At 38.6% G+C, this 15,795-nt stretch overlaps 1 protein-coding gene and 1 pseudogene across 5 annotated transcripts in view; both read right to left on the reverse strand.

The window, feature by feature from the left end:
* Nucleotides 1-6,766: 6,766 nt before the first annotated feature.
* Nucleotides 6,767-8,257, reverse strand: LOC130043331 (IST1 homolog; annotated as a pseudogene).
* A 4,895-nt stretch (nt 8,258-13,152) lies between these two features.
* The window catches only part of METTL15 (methyltransferase 15, mitochondrial 12S rRNA N4-cytidine), a 231,798-nt gene continuing 229,155 nt past the window's right edge, over nt 13,153-15,795 (reverse strand). For all 5 annotated transcript variants that reach the window (XM_056133683.1, XM_056133712.1, XM_056133693.1 and 2 more), the window contains exon 6: nt 13,153-14,332. In XM_056133683.1, coding sequence (XP_055989658.1) covers nt 13,887-14,332 — 446 coding nt within the window. In that variant the 3' untranslated portion in view covers nt 13,153-13,886. The remainder of the gene's footprint in view (nt 14,333-15,795) is intronic.

Consider the following 15,795-nt stretch of genomic DNA (forward strand, 5'->3'; position numbering starts at 1 on the left):
ACCCCATTTTTTGATGGGATTGGATGTTTTCTTCTTGTGGAGTTCAACCAGTACATTGTATATCCTTGATATCAACACCTTGTTGGTGGTGTATTCGGTGAATATCCTTTCCCATTCTGTAGACTGCCTTTGTATTTTGGTCACTGTTTCTTTTCAGGTGCGGAACCTTCTCAGTGTAAGATAGTCCCATTTGTCTATCTCTGTTTTTTAACTTGCTTGGCCAGTGGCATGACATCTTTGAATATACCATTAGCTTCAATGTCATGGAGGGTTTTGCCAACTTTGTCTTTAATGTACCTTATGGATTCTGGTATGATGTTGAGGTCATTAATCCATTTTGATCTTACTTTTCTACATGGTGTTAGGCAGAGATCTGAGCCCAGTTTTTTGCATGTTGCCGTCCAGTTTTGCCAGCACAATTTGTTAAAAAGGCTTTCCTTACTCCTCTTCACTTTTCTTGCTTCTTTACCAAATATTAGATGATCATATGTTTGAGGGGAGATGTCAGTATATTTAACCCTGTTCCATTGTTCTACAGCTCTGCCTTTGTTCCAGTGCCATGCTGCTTTAATTATTACTGCTTTGTAGTAGAGTTTGAAGTTAGGGAGGTTTTCTTTTTTCCCAAGAATTGCTTTAGCTATTCGTGGAGGCTTATTTTTCCATATGAATGTCAGGAATGTTTGCTCCATTTCTTTGAAGAATGTCATGGGTATCGTTATAGGGATCACATTGAATTTGTACAATGCTTTGGGAAGAATTGCCATTTTGACAATGTTAATTCTCCCAATCCATGAGCAGGGGATATCTTTCCATTTCCTCATGTCCTCTTTTATTTCCTGAAGTAGCGTTTTGTAGTTTTCTTTTTATAGGTCCTTTACTTCCTTAGTTAAGCTGATTCCTAGGTACTTGCTTTTCTGGGGTATAATTGTGAATGGGATTTTTTTTTCATGTCACTTTCTTCTCTCTCACTGTTTGCATATAGGAAAGCCATGGACTTTTGAGTATTGATTTTGTAACCTGCAACTTTACTATACAAGTCTATTGTTTGTAGTTTTTTGGTAGAGGTTATAGGATTCTCTAAGTATAGTATCATATCATCTGCGAATAGTGAGAACTTGATTTCTTCCTTTCCTACCTGAATGCCCTTAATATCTTTGTTGCATGTACCTCCAGTACTATATTGAAAAGCAGTGGAGAGAGTGGGCATCCCTGTCTCATCCCTGATCTTAGAGGGAAGGCTCTCAGTTTTCCCCCAGTGAGGATGATACTTGTTGTAGGCTTGTGGTAGATAGATGGCTTTAACTATGTTGAGGAAAGTACCCTCTATACACATTTTGGTAAGGGTTTTTTTTTTATCATAAAGGGGTGCTGGATCTTGTCAAATGCTTTATCTGCATCTATTGATATGATCATATGCTTTTATATCTTTTCTTTTGTTGATATGATGGATTATGTTGATCGATTTCCAAATGTTAAACCATCCTTGCATTCCTGGGATGAATCCTACTTGGTCATGGTGTATGATCTTTTTGATGAGACGTTGGATTCTATTTGCTAATAGTTTGTTGAGGATCTTAGCGTCTGTGTTTATCAGGGATATTGGCCTGTAATTCTCTTTCTTTGTGGTATCTCTGTTTTTGGTATCAGGGTATATTTGCTTCATAGAAACTGTTCGGAAGTGTTTTTGATATTTCAATTTCATGGAAAAGCTTAATGGGAGTAAGTTCTCTTTAAAGATTTGGAAGAATTCACTGGTGAATCCATCTGCGCCAGGACTTTTGTGCTTGGGGAGACTTTTTTTTTTATCACCATTTCAATTTCCTTGATGGTGATAGGTCTGTTCAGGTATTACAGGTCTTCTTGGTTCAGCCTTGGGAGTCTATAGGAATTTAGGAATTTATCCATTTCCTCGAGGTTTTCATGTTCTGTGGCATAAAGCTTCTCAAAGCACTCCCTGAGGATCCTTTCAATTTCTGTAGTTTCTGATGTAATGACCCCCTTTTCATTTCTGATTCGGTTTATTAGAGTTTTCTCTCTCCCTTTCTTTGTGAGTTTTCTAGAGGCTTATCGATCTTGTTAATAGTTTCGAAGAACCAGCTCTTGGTTTCATTGATCTTTCGGATTGTTTTTTGGGTTTCCATCTCGTTAATCTCTGCTCTGAGTTTTATTATTTCCTTGTTTGGGTTGGGCACCTTTTGTTGGTCCTTCTCCAAGCTCTTAAACTGTGAGGTTAGGTTCCTTATGTAGGCTTGCTCCTTCTTCCTGAGGAATGCTTGTAGAGCTATAAACTTTCCTCTTAATACAGCTTTTGCTGTGTCCCATAAGTTTTGGTAACTCATGTCATTTTCATTCATTTCCAGGAATCTTTTGATTTCTTCTTTGATTTCCTTTCTAAGCCACTCGTTGTCCAGTAGCACACTGTTTAATTTCCAGGTGTTTGATTTAGTTTTCTGTTTTTGTGTGTGATTTACTTCTAATTTCAGTGCATTATGATCTGAGATTTTTGATACAATCTCTATCTTCTTAATTTTATGGAGGTCTGTTTTATGGCTCAGCATGTGGTCTATCTTGGAGAATGTTCCATGTACACTTGAGAAGAATGTATATTCAGCTTTTTGAGGATGAAGTGTCCTGTATATATCAACTAAGTCCCTTACTTCCATTTTTTCCCTCAGATGAAGTATGTCCTTGCTAAGCTTGAGTCTGGTTGATCTATCAAAAGGTGATAAAGCAGTGTTGAAGTCTCCCACTAGTATTGTGTTGCTATTGATGTCTTTCTCCGAATCTATGAGTAGTTGTTTTAAGTACTTTGCTGGTCCCTTATTAGGTGCATATACATTTAGTATTGTAAGTTCTTCCTGTTGTACAGATCCGTTGATCAATAAGAAATGGCCTTCACTGTCTCTTATGACCTTCTTCACTCTGAAATCAATGTGGTCTGATACAAGGATGGCTACCCCAGCTTTTTTATGGGAGCTGTTTGCCTGTAGTATTGTTTTCCAGCCTTTGATTCTGAGCCTGTGTTTGCTTTGACTATTGAGATGTATTTCTTGGAGGCAGCAGAATGTTGGGCTCAATTTTCTAATCCATCCTGCCACTCTGTCTTTTAATTGGTGGGTTTAGCCCATTGACATTGAGAGAGATTATTTTTATGGAATTTTGTCCCATTTTTCTATTGAAACTTAGTGTATTTGAGGGGCCTGTCTTGTCTTAAAGTAGCCCATTTAGTTGTTCTTGTAACCATGGTTTTGAGTCTATGAAGTTCCTGAGCTGTTGTTTGTCTGTGAAACTGTGTGCTGTTCCTTCTGTTATGAATGAGAGTCTCGCTGGGTAAAGTAATTTTGGTGAGTTGTTTACTTCATTGAGTTTTTTCACTATATCCCACCACTGTTTTTGGGCCATGAGGGTTTCATCAGACAAATCAGCTGTGACTCTTAAGGATCCCCCTTTGTAGGAAATTTCTTTCTTTGATCTTGCTGCTTTTAGAATTTTCTCTCTATCTAAGGTTTTGGTCATTTTGATCAGGATGTGTCTTAGGGTATTTTTATTCGGATTTCTTCTAGCTGGTACCCTTCGGGCCTCCTGAATGTGGTCACAAGTTTTCTTCAGCTCTGGAAACATTGTAGCAATGATGTCTTTGACAGTTTCTTCTTCATCAAGGTTTTCTTCCTGTCCCTCTGGGACTCCAATAATTCTTATGTTACCCCTCTTGGCTTCATCACGATCTTCTCTTGCCATCTGTTCCCGAATTGTGAGTCTCTTTTCCATTTTCTGCTCTTTTCTGGAGAGTCTCTGGACTTCATCTTCGAGATCACTGATTCTGTCCTCAGCAGCTGTTACTGCTGAGTTTTTCAATTCACCTACCAGGTTTTTCAGGTCTGATATTTCTGTTTGTATTTTCCTCATTTCTACCTTCAAATCCTCTTGTGTTTTATTGGCATTGCTTTCCATTGCTTCTTTTAGCTCCCTAAGCATCCTCAGTAGCTCCCTTCTGAATTCCTTGTTAGAGAGGTTTTCTAGCACTTCATTACAGTTGGTGTCTTCTGGGCTAGCCTCTTCAATAAGAAAGCTTCGTGGGCTTTTGCGTTGCTTTACCATTGTGACCAGTGTGGTTTAGAACTTCATGCTCACTGTTATTATTCTACTTAAGATTCAGAATAAATTGAGATGGGATTAATGAATTATTGGCTAATGTGTTTCTGTTGGTTAAGCTAACCTAGTGAAAGTTCCATCTAAGTGGGTAATTTATGGTTCCTATGAGGTATGTAGTGGGAGAATACTTTGCGGCCACATTAGTGGCCACGGCTCCAGGAAGGGGCCCTTGTGCTGGGCAGGTACCTGTTTGAGGAGAGAGTTCCTGGAGGGCTTCAGCTTTGTTTGCACGTGGTGTGACTCAATTCTCATCCCCCGCAGACCAAGGGTGAAAACCAGCTGTTCTTAGGGGAATCTAGTTAGCTGCGCAGGCCCGGGAAGGGCCCTACGCTGGGCAGGTACCTGTTTGAGTGAGGCATAATTTAGATTTAAATTTTCTCTTAGTGTTCTTGAATTTCATGCTGTGTGTTGCAAAACATTATTTCGATATAGTAGCTATAAACAGATGAAATTTGAGAAAATAATGCAAAAATAGTTATACTTGTAAAATCTAGCCTCTTTACAGTATGATGATTTTTACAAATCATGCTTCATTCGACACCAAACATATGGTATTGTGATTCTGTGAAAATATATCTCCAATCATCATTTTTATCATTAAATTTACATTTATCCCATAACTTGTTTTTAGGCCACACCTTCTGGCTCTGTACTCAGGAACCACTCCTGGCAGTGCTCAGAGGACTACATGGAATGGCAGGAACCAAACCCTGGTAGAATGCATGCAAGGCAAATGCCTGACCTGCTGTACTATCACTTTGGCCCTACCCCATAATTTTTTTTTGTTGTTGATATTTTTATTGTTATTGTTTCTTCTTGAAGACTCAGAAAGCAGCTGTCCTCACAGACATCCTGTTACAGAAGCTTTCAAGTTTGTTAGGAATCCAGAGGCAGCAGAAGACACAGGCAAACAGCCAGATCAGCAATGGGCACTGATGGAAGTCTCCAAAGGTGAGCCATTGTAATGCCCTGCTAGACTCATTCTAGTCCATCTCATTACTCTGAATGTTTTTGTGTAGAAAAGTTACAGATGTTTATGATAGTTTTTACTGGTGAGAAATCAAAGTCCCCTTGACTGCCAGTCCTATGTTTATGGATCTTAGCACTGTCGGGAAATGGTTACAGAATATCCAGCACCCATCAAGAGAATACTCCACACCCGTGTTCCTGGATGGCCGTGGGAAACGAGAAATCACATGGAGCTGACTGCAGCTTATCAAAAATGCAGTGCTCAAGGGTGAGCTCAACAAGCTGGAGTGCATGCAGGAGGCCCAGATTCTTTTCCTACTACCATCTCCCGAAAAATAAAAATAGGCACAAATTTGATAATGGGGAGCCCTGATCCAGAAGAAGAACCAAGCAAATTCCAGATCCCGCATAAACAGAGGCAGGGAGCCCAAGGTGAGATCTGGCTGTGCCCTGTGTGGTCACATGCTTGTAATACGCTCTTCTAAAATCCAAAATTGTACTTCATTGCTTACCCAAAGCAGTGGAGAAAGCAGGGTACAGAATCTTTAACTTTATTTTCAGCTACTGAGCTATGAGATACAAACCAATCAATAACATTAAAGAAAAGATGCTTGAAAAAGGAATGTACAGCAACATTAGAAAGAGGCCAAAGTCCCATCCTACATCGCACAGCCAGTCCCACAGGTGAGGATGGCCTTCACTAGGGGCAAAGGAGCAGACACCCAGGAGAGCAGAGAACTACTGCAGCCACATGGGTATTAGAATCTGAATCGGAGATTAGTTTTAAAGTTTCTCTTAATCATAAAGTTTTCAAATGAAAACAGGAACTCCTTTTCTACAGGCTTTCCAGCTTATTACCCAAGAGACTTGAGTACTTCTATTAAGGCAACTGGAAGTCCACCTTAGCCTGGAATGGTGACATCATTCTGCACAATGTGAGGCCAGTTCTTTGCCAGTACTTCCAGCCCACAGAACATTCTCTAGGGAAAACAAAAACAAAAACAAAAACTAGTATTTTTTACAGTGCTGACCTCTGGTAAAAGGGGACCAGCACTCAAAATAAAGCCAAAGGCCACAGAGGGCTCCTTGAGAATCCAGCAGAACTAAAAGAGGCTTTCAACTTTTCAAAAAAGCTTTGCGACTGGATCCAGGTGGAACAGTGCCCTGTAGCAAGGAGTAGTGTACATGACAACGAGAGGACTAGGCTTCTGGAACTGTTACAACAGCTTCCTAAGTCTTCTCTTTCTCATTCAGATTTGAGCGAGAAAATATCCGTAAATCTGGCCTTGTACAGAGGGGTCAGCAACACTTCATGGCTGGAACACTTCATGAAGTGTCTCCTCCGCGCGCCCAGCCAGCGCTGGCAACTCTCCCACTCGCTCTCACCTCCTCTCTCTCCCCTGTGAAGGACGGTGGGATGAGTGAGAGAACTGGGATCACACTTACAGGACACTCCAGCTCAGAAAGTATTCAGTTGTTAGTCTCCTGTGAGCAATAGAGAATTTGGTAGAGCAGGAAGAGCCCAGAGAAGAGTGTGCTCAGTGATGGTTGGGAGATGAAACAGGGTCGTGTAGATTCTTTGTTACAAGGAGAAACTGCTCAGTCTCAACTCTCAGAACTTGTGATATTGCCGCGTTTTAAGTGTCTATGTTTTCTTCTTCAACTCTTCAAATCTTCAGGAAAGATCATCAAAGTCAACGTCCTCGGATGCTGAGGTGTTGGCCCCAGCTGACGCAGTTGGCACGGTGTCTGGTACAGAGGGCAACTCTGGCAGCACAAAGTTTTCATAGGTATCCACGGGTCTAGGAGAGGGCTTTGCTTCTGGCTTTGGTACGGGACCAACAATCTGTGCAGAAGAGACATTCTTATCAGCATTAATGTCATCAACAGATTCATACGATGGGGGAGTTGCTGGTATCTGAGGTGGATGAATACTGGGATCAGTCCCCATTGGCAATCCATTGAAATCTGATGGTCCCTTGGGAAGTGGGTATGCAAAAGGCGTGCCTGGAGATGGCATGGTCATGGGCATGGGCACTGCTCCATCAGGCCCCACAACTGGCGCTGCAAATCCGCCCACTCTGCCTCTTTCAGGGGCCCCTCCTTTCTTCGCATCATCAGTAAGATCTGTCTCCACCCCAGGAGGAGCTTCTGCCATGACCACAGAATCAGGCTTGTAGGGAACATTGTAGTTCTTGGCGATTTCGATCAGGTACCGTTCCACCAGGATTTGGGGTAGGGCTTCCATGCTCAGTTTGTGCATCAGCCTGTTATTCAGTGTCAATCTGGTTGATTCTACATAACTTGCCATACTCCTTGCTATACTTGGCACACAGTTGATCAGCCACGATTTTCAACTCAGCCACTTCTGACTGCAGCCAAGGAGCAGCCCAGATCAACGTAGACACAGATTCTGCCAGGCCAGTATCCAGCTCCTTCATAGACTGAATGAGGCCAAACCGAGCCAGCAGCAGATCACAGTACAGCTGCAGGATCTCCATGTCCTCCACCAGGTAGTCCTCTGGACAATGTGCTCCACTCGATCCGAGCTCGTTCATCCTTCCCAGCAGCAAGATAATCAGCAATTTCCTTCCACGCTTTCTGGGCCAATTCAGTTTTTTTTTGTCTCCAAGAGTTTAAGATGATTTATGACTAATCTCAAATCGACTCGTAGACGCTCAGCTTTAAATCCAGAGGCCAGCGTGCTGTGCTAATCCTCCCCAAATCAACAGGCTAGTCAGTGGCAATGCTGGGATTCCAAGCTCGGTCTTTTTGCGGTTGTTTTTTGTTATGTTTTGGGGACCTCTCGGGCAGCGCTGGGGAACTGTCCCGGCTCCGTATTTGGGGGCTGGTCCCCGGGTGCTCAGTGCTAGGGACAAGCTGGATCTTACTTTTTCTTTCTTTCATTTGGTTTCCGGGCCACACCTGGTGTTGCTCAGGGATCACTTCTGGCCAGGCCAGGCTGGGGTGGGCGTAGAAGGGGGACCGTATGCGATGCCCGAGGTCGAACCCGGGATCCTTAGAGATCAGATTCCATTCTCTCTCTCCCGACAGCATGCCCAACTTGTCCAAGTCACGCCAGAGGCAGGCGAAGGTATTCTGCAGGAAATCGGAGAGGAAGCTGGCCTTACCCCATAATTTCTTTCACAGTTTTTGGTTTATTTTTGAGTTACACCTGGAGATGCTCAGGGGCTACTCCTGGCTCTGCACTTATGAATTACTCCTGCTGTTGCTTAGAGCACCATAGATGTTGGAGATTGAGCCTAGCTGTCCGTCATGCAAGTGTCCTACCCGCTGTATAATAATAGCCTAATTTCATCCATATTTTAAAGTTTCTATTACAGAATGTTGCTTACACAAAAATACCTAGTAAGATAATTATGATACTATAATAATCACAAATGCTCAAAAGGCAACTACATTAAAATATCACAGAATTTTTGCTAGGAACGTTTGTTCATTCTTACCCATTACAAAGATTCGAGCATATAGACCTTAGTTTGTGTGAGTACTATTTTTTTTATCAGAGTAAATCTGAAATATACATTAACATTCTGGATGGCATCAGAATTTCCTGTACCAATGTGAAAAGAGAAAGGAAAATAAAAGGAGAATTAAAAGGAGAGGAGAGTAGCAATAATGAGACCTTTAGAAATGGTCGGCTTTTTAAAAAATTTAATTTTTATTTTTTTAGTGGATTAATGTAGTTTACTGAACAAATCTTGCTTAGGAAGATATGAGAGTAGAGGAGAGAAAATGTTTTTAAAAGAGAACTCAGGCTTCTCCAGAGAGAAAAAAAAGGAAAAAAAACACAGAAACAAGTGAAATCTGTAATCAAAGGAGAACATGGGCTTCAAAAGCAAGCCCTGAATGGCTTTAGGTAGGAAGCTTTTAATAGATGCATATTGAATTAAAGTACACACATATTTTCTCTTTAGTCAAATGAAAGTGTTGATAATTTTCTTTGTCATGCACTTTGAATGTTCGAATAAAAACTCTTTTCAGATGAAATTTCAAGTGAAATTAGTATGGAGCATAAATTCATCACTGCATTCAGTAATTTAAAAAACAATGAAAATAATTTTATAATATCTTAACATATGTAGTGGCTAGCAAAGAGAAAAGAAAATATCACTTGTATCACTTGTCATCCTGTTGATCTTCGATTGGCTCGAGTGGGCGCCAGCAATGTCTCCATTTGTCCCTGTCATGTGCTAGTATAGCCCAATGGCATCTGCTTGAACAAGAAGAGCCTCAAACCATTTGTTCAAGGTTTTGACGAAGAAGTCTGATCATCTCGTAGGTGGGTGGCCATGCATTTTGACGTCCCGTGCAATCCAGTCGGTAACAGCTCTAGTCCAGCGGTCATCTGTAAATCGCATTATGTGTCCGGCCCATCTGGTTTTCAATGCTTTGGCAAATGAGACAGTGTCCCTGATTCTCATTCGTCGACAGAGGTTGGAACTCTGGATTCCTTCTCCTACTTGAGTGAAATGTGATATTCCAAGCATAGCTCTTTTGATTCCTCTTTGGGTGACCTAAATAGCATTCTCTTCCTGTTTTTGTAGGGCCCAGGTCTCTAAGGTGTATGTCAGTGCAGGAAGAATGGTGTAGTTGAAAAGATGTGCCCAGAGCCAAGGGTTCTTCATCCTCTTAAAAATTCCTTCGATGCTCTCTTCCTCCTGCGCAGTTCTGCACCAAGTCGTTCCTCATGTTGAGTTCTCGATCCAGGTACACATAGTTGCTGCATTCGGAGATGTTCGTTCCATTGAGAGCAAATGGAACATCAGGGACTAGTTCCTTTTTCATGAACATTGTCTTGGTGAGATTCAGCTGCAGTCCGACCTTTCCACACTCATGGTCAAAGTTCTGAAATATAATTTTCAAGTATTTGAAAATTAAATTTAAGAGGTACTAACTTTAAATATTTAATTAGACGCATTTAAGTAGGAAAGCACGTACCTTGCATGTGTGATCCTCTGGGCTTGATCACTAAGTACTGCTAAATAAAACTTCAGTTAGGCATACTGATTCTCTAATAAACTCTTGGCTGTAACGTAATGACTAGTTCAATATAAATGAACGCAAATAAAGTTATATATTATATACAATAGAAAAGATGTGATTAATGTTTCCACAAAAAAACCCAAAATTTGTTCTGTTAAATTATATAGTAACTATTACACGTTTTTAAACCAAAAAAAAAAATCAACTAAAAATTCTATTCAGTTTAAAAATTTCATTTCTAAAGTGAGAAATACAACCTATAAACATTATTATACAATAACACTGAAGTTACCATATTTTAAAAAATTGGTAGAATGCACCAATACAGATATTCAGAAATAGAAAAGAAATTCTGTATATGTAGAAAATATATCAATTTTTGATAGCACAGTGGGTAAGGCGTTTGCCTTGTACACGGCCAACTTGGCCGATCTGAGTTCGATGCTTCTGCCCCTCTCGGAGAGCCTGGCAAGCTACCGAGAGTATCTCACCCACATGGCAAAGCCTGGCAAGCTATCCATGATGTATTTGATATGCCAAACACAGTAACAAATATCACAATGGAGACGTTACTGGGCCTGCTTGAGCAAACCGATGAACAATGGGAGGGCAGTCCTACAGTGCTACAATAATTATTAATGCTACAATAATTATTAATCTATTAATTTTAATAATCCACTTTAATAACCAGCTTAAATTTTGTGCAGTTAGAATTTCCCAAAAACATTTTCACAGTTGACTATCTGAACTTCTTTTCTTAAAAATTTTTATTAGTGAAACACCATGAAGTACAGTTGTAGACTTACAAATTTTTGTGCTTGGGTTTTAGTTATACAATGATCAAGTACCCATCCTTCCACCAGTGCCCATTCTCCACCACCACTAATTCCAGTATCCCTCCCGCCCCCCATCCTGACTATCTGAACTTCTTTATGTGTTTTATTAGGTATCCTACATCAAAGACTAAGACATTGGAAAGAATAATCCTGGTGCATAGCCAGGTTATAAAAACAACATAATATTAGCCAAAACTAAAATTTCCAAATAACTAACATATTTTACATTATAACACTTTGAGATTGATTTTATTTTTTAAAATTTATATTATTCATCTATTTTTTAAACTAGAATATTACTTTTCTAAGGTTGTCATAACAAATCATCAGAAATTGGGTGATATTAAACAGCAGGAATTTATTCTTACACTATTTTGGAGGCTGGGAGACTGAAATCAAAGTGTCAGCAGAGCTTCAATTTAAGACTCTGAAGGAGAATCTATTTCGTGCTTCTATCTAAAGTGGTCAAGAGCAATTCTTAAGCATCCTTTCATTTGTAGGGGAAACACTTCAGTCTTTGTCTCTATCTTCTTCAGCTACTATATTTTGCGGTTTGTGTTCTTCCAGAGTAGGAAGCTTGCCACTGTGTGGGGAAGGAGGATAGGTGAGGGAAGGGACCATTATGACATGACAGATGGAAATGATCACTCTGGACAAAGACTGAATGCTGAAGAGAGTAAAGGGTGAGTCATAGAGGCAGGCTGGGGGTAGAAGGGAACCTGGGACATTGGTGAAGGGAAGTAAACACAGGTGAAGGCATTGGTGTGGAACATTGATGCCTGAAAATCATGAAAAAAACTATGTAACTTTGTAAATCACAGTGATTCAATTTTAAAAAGAAGAAGAAGAAACTTCAGGTATGTATGTATTAAGGCCTCCTCATTCTGACCTGATCTTTAATTACTTAAAATCTGGGACCAATCAGGACTTTTTAGATTTGAATATTTGAATAAAGGAGAAAACAATTTCAGGAGCTAAATATTCCATTTGCAAATAAGACTAGGCTGAGGTAAATTTTCAACAATTTCATTAAATACATCTATATATATGGGCTGGAGCAAAAGCACAGCGGGTAGGGCATTTGTCTTGTACGTGTTTGACCCGGGTTTGATTCCTCCGTCCCTCTCGGAGAGCCTGGCAAGCTACCAAGAGTATGCCACCCGCATGGCAGAGCCTGGTAAGCTCCCCTTGCCATATTCGATATGCCAAAAACCGTAACAAGTCTCATAATGGAGACGATACTGGTGCCTGCTCGAGCAAATTGGTGAACAACGGGAGACAGTGCCACAGTGCTAGATCTATATATATAGATAAAGGTAAGGTAAAGGCCCTCCCGTTGATCGTCGATTTGCTCGAGCGGGCCCAGTAACGTCTCCATTGGAGACTTTGTTGTTACTGTGTCTGGCATATCCAATACTCTCGGTAGCTTGCCGGGCTCTCCGAGAGGGGCGGAGGAATCGAACTCGGGTCGGCCATGTTGGCCGCTTGTAAGGCGAACGCCCTACCCGCTGATATATACCAATTTATGTTTTGGGGACCACATTCTGGCAGTGCTCAGGGATTACTCATCATTCTTTGTGTAGGAAGTCATCCAGTGCTGTGGATGACCCTGGGGCTCTGAATACGAAGCACACACTCCACATACTTAAAGCCATCTTCCCATCCTATATCTATTTAATTCTTAATCTTTGGCTGTATTAATATATTGCTATTTTATTCATTTGGATTGACCAATACAGGATTTGTAATCAGTCATACTACAGATGATACATTTTTCCTCTATTTGAATAATTTGTATGAATGTGATTGCAAGGGCAACTCTTTCATTCACTCTGCTGTCAGTTTTCTAGAGATTCTTGTGATTATTATCATCGTTCCTCTCTTCTAGAATAGAATTCCATAGGACACCTATCGGGGTCTACACAGCTTTTACCTTTGTTTCTTTAATGCTTAGTACAGTACTTGTTCAATAATGAAATAAAATAAACAAGAAGTGCATACTTCTGTATAAAAATTGATGTGATATATTAATCAATCTTATCAATTTGTTAAAGAATTCTCTACCAAATGAACTGAATAAACATTTCACAATTATAGTTACTATTTGTAAGTAAAAAAGATTAATTAATTGCATATTAATTTTAATGTCCTGAAACCATCATGGAGTTTTCTATTTCAAATAGACTTGGTCAAAAAAGTTTGAATCGTTCAATAAATATGCAGAATTCAAATAAAGAGAATTAATTCTTTATTAAAGGCATCTGGACTATAATTAAAATGAACACAAAGCACAAATTTTAAGAAATATTCCTTGGGTGTACTCTTAGAGAAATTATACATTTTAACTGTGGAATATATGGAAACAATCACATGTCATTCTGAAAAGTTCCTTTAAAATATGAATTTATGAATATGATACATTTTTAAAATAACACTTGAAAATTAAAATTTGCATATCTATATTTGAGAAAGCTATAGTCGCAATCAATTCCAAGTAGGGAAATTAAAATTCCATGATCATTATTAATTATTTAAGCCACAGAAACTCTGTTGTAAATGAGACTATCTAAATCCAGAATTTAGGGCATGCAGATATGACTTTAATCTCTCTCCAAACAACTTGAGTTTGTATATTTAAAGAAAAAAAACGTAGTATTTAAAAAGGCTTCCCTGATTAAATAAAAAAAGTACATTTCAAAGGTCAAATATAATGCTTAGCTAAACATATGGTTCCATATTTGACATATGACTGTCCTTGGAATGAACTTTCTGCATCATGCCATTATTTCTCTTTAAGAGAAACTCAAAAAACTCTCAAATTATAGGCACATATAGAACATATATTCATTTGTTCAGGAACATCATGTGAACAAGTTAAGAGAAACTATAAGGAAAACTGTGAAAGATCGGATTGCAACTTTCTCATAATTTGATAGCTGCTCTAAGCTTGGCTGAACGCCCTCTGGGGTTATCCTGTACATCTTGATCTTCTGGAGTAAGTACCTTCTTGTGTATCAATTCCCACAGTAGAGGGGCCCTTCCCATACAGACTTCTTCGCTGTTTTCATGATCCAAATCCAACTGTGATGCTTGTTTCACCTTCTGTCTAGCACTTAGATTAAACTTTTCTGCCATGTTTATACCTAGTAAGAATCGTTTGACAATGCGATCCTCCAGTGAATGGAAGGAAAGGGCAACAAGTCGACCACCAGGTCTCAGGAACTTCTGAGCTGTCTTCAGTCCTGTGTAGAGTTCGTTGAGCTCATTGTTCACAAATATGCGAAATGCTTGGAAAGTTTTAGTAGCAATATGGGTAGATCGTTGTAACAAGTCTTTTCGAGCATAAACGGCAGAAGGAGGAAATGCACCTACAAATAAATTTTGTGAAAATGGAGAAAGAAAACAAGTAACATCAATATTTCCCATTTTAGACCTGGTTGTGTACATGCAGCATATATATTTTAGGAACTAAATTTGCTTATAATATTTGGTATTTCAACTTTACTTCCCTCTTTCATTTCTAATCATTCTTCCAAGATTTAAAAGTATTGTGTAAGAAACATCTCCCATGACTCATAAAGTACACAAGTCATCTAAGGAGCAAAGAGAGTAAAAAAGTGATATATTTTTGGAATAATAATGAAAAACTCCCCAAATTTGGTGAAAATCATTAAAAATTTCCAAATGACAAAGAGAATAAATAAAACAACTATACTTAAGAACATCATAATTAAAGTATTATAAGGCAAAACAAATGAAGAAAATCCAAATATAGAAAGTTACACAAGAAGGGAAAATAATGTATAACATACAAAAATCTGATTAATAGGTAATTTCTTACTGAGAAAACACATGACATAGCATACTGGAACAACTACAAATTTTAAAAGATTATTCTGAAACTATTCAAAATTAAAGGCTCAAAAACACTTTTAAATAAATATAAATAGAAGAACAGAGTTGCTAACATGTTTGCATTAAGAAATGCTGAACTTTAGGTTACAACAAAATGTATCAAAAGATAATCTATATATTACATGAATAAATAAAAAGATGTGATAAATATACATAGATATTTATTAATCCAGCTCCATGTGTATACCTATTCCTGAATTTACCTAGTTATCTACTTATCTATGTTCATTTTAATACCTTTAGAAGACAGGAGTCTTTGAGAAAAATTATATTTTACAATTTGCACACAGATATATATGCATAAAGATAGTTATGTGCTATTATGATGTTATGTGCTATTACGATCCAATAGCACAAGGATTGGGAATGAGGAAATGGAACTAAACTATTGTAAGGTTTCTATATTTACCCCTAGTTAACATTGCATATTGATCAAAAAATGCAAAGAAATAAAGTAAAAAATATAAAAAAGAATTAAAGTCTAAAAACCATTGCTTAACAAAAAGTAAAAGAACAGGAAGATTAAAATAGTACAAAGATTAAAAATAGCAAAATGGTACATGCTACTTACAAATATATCAATAATTTTATTAAATGTAAATATACTAAACAACATAATATTCAGACTGATACACACATAAAATTACAACAACATCAGCAAGACCTAACAATATATGTCTACTGAAACACACACACACACACACACACACACACCTTTGAAAAACAACAATTAAAACTAAGGCTGTGAAAAGAAACAACCTATGGATAGTATGAAAGTGTAGAAAATGATGAAATAAAATTGAAAGGAAAATAACTAGGCCAAAAGGAGAACACTGTATGTTGTGAAAAAGGTGAATGTCATAGAAAGATACATACTGATGCACCAAATTATAGATTTCCCTAGATTTAAACATAT

Source organism: Sorex fumeus, unplaced genomic scaffold, assembly GCF_029834395.1.
Source record: "Sorex fumeus unplaced genomic scaffold, SorFum_2.1 ptg000007l, whole genome shotgun sequence".
Classification (NCBI taxonomy): Eukaryota; Metazoa; Chordata; class Mammalia; order Eulipotyphla; family Soricidae; genus Sorex; species Sorex fumeus.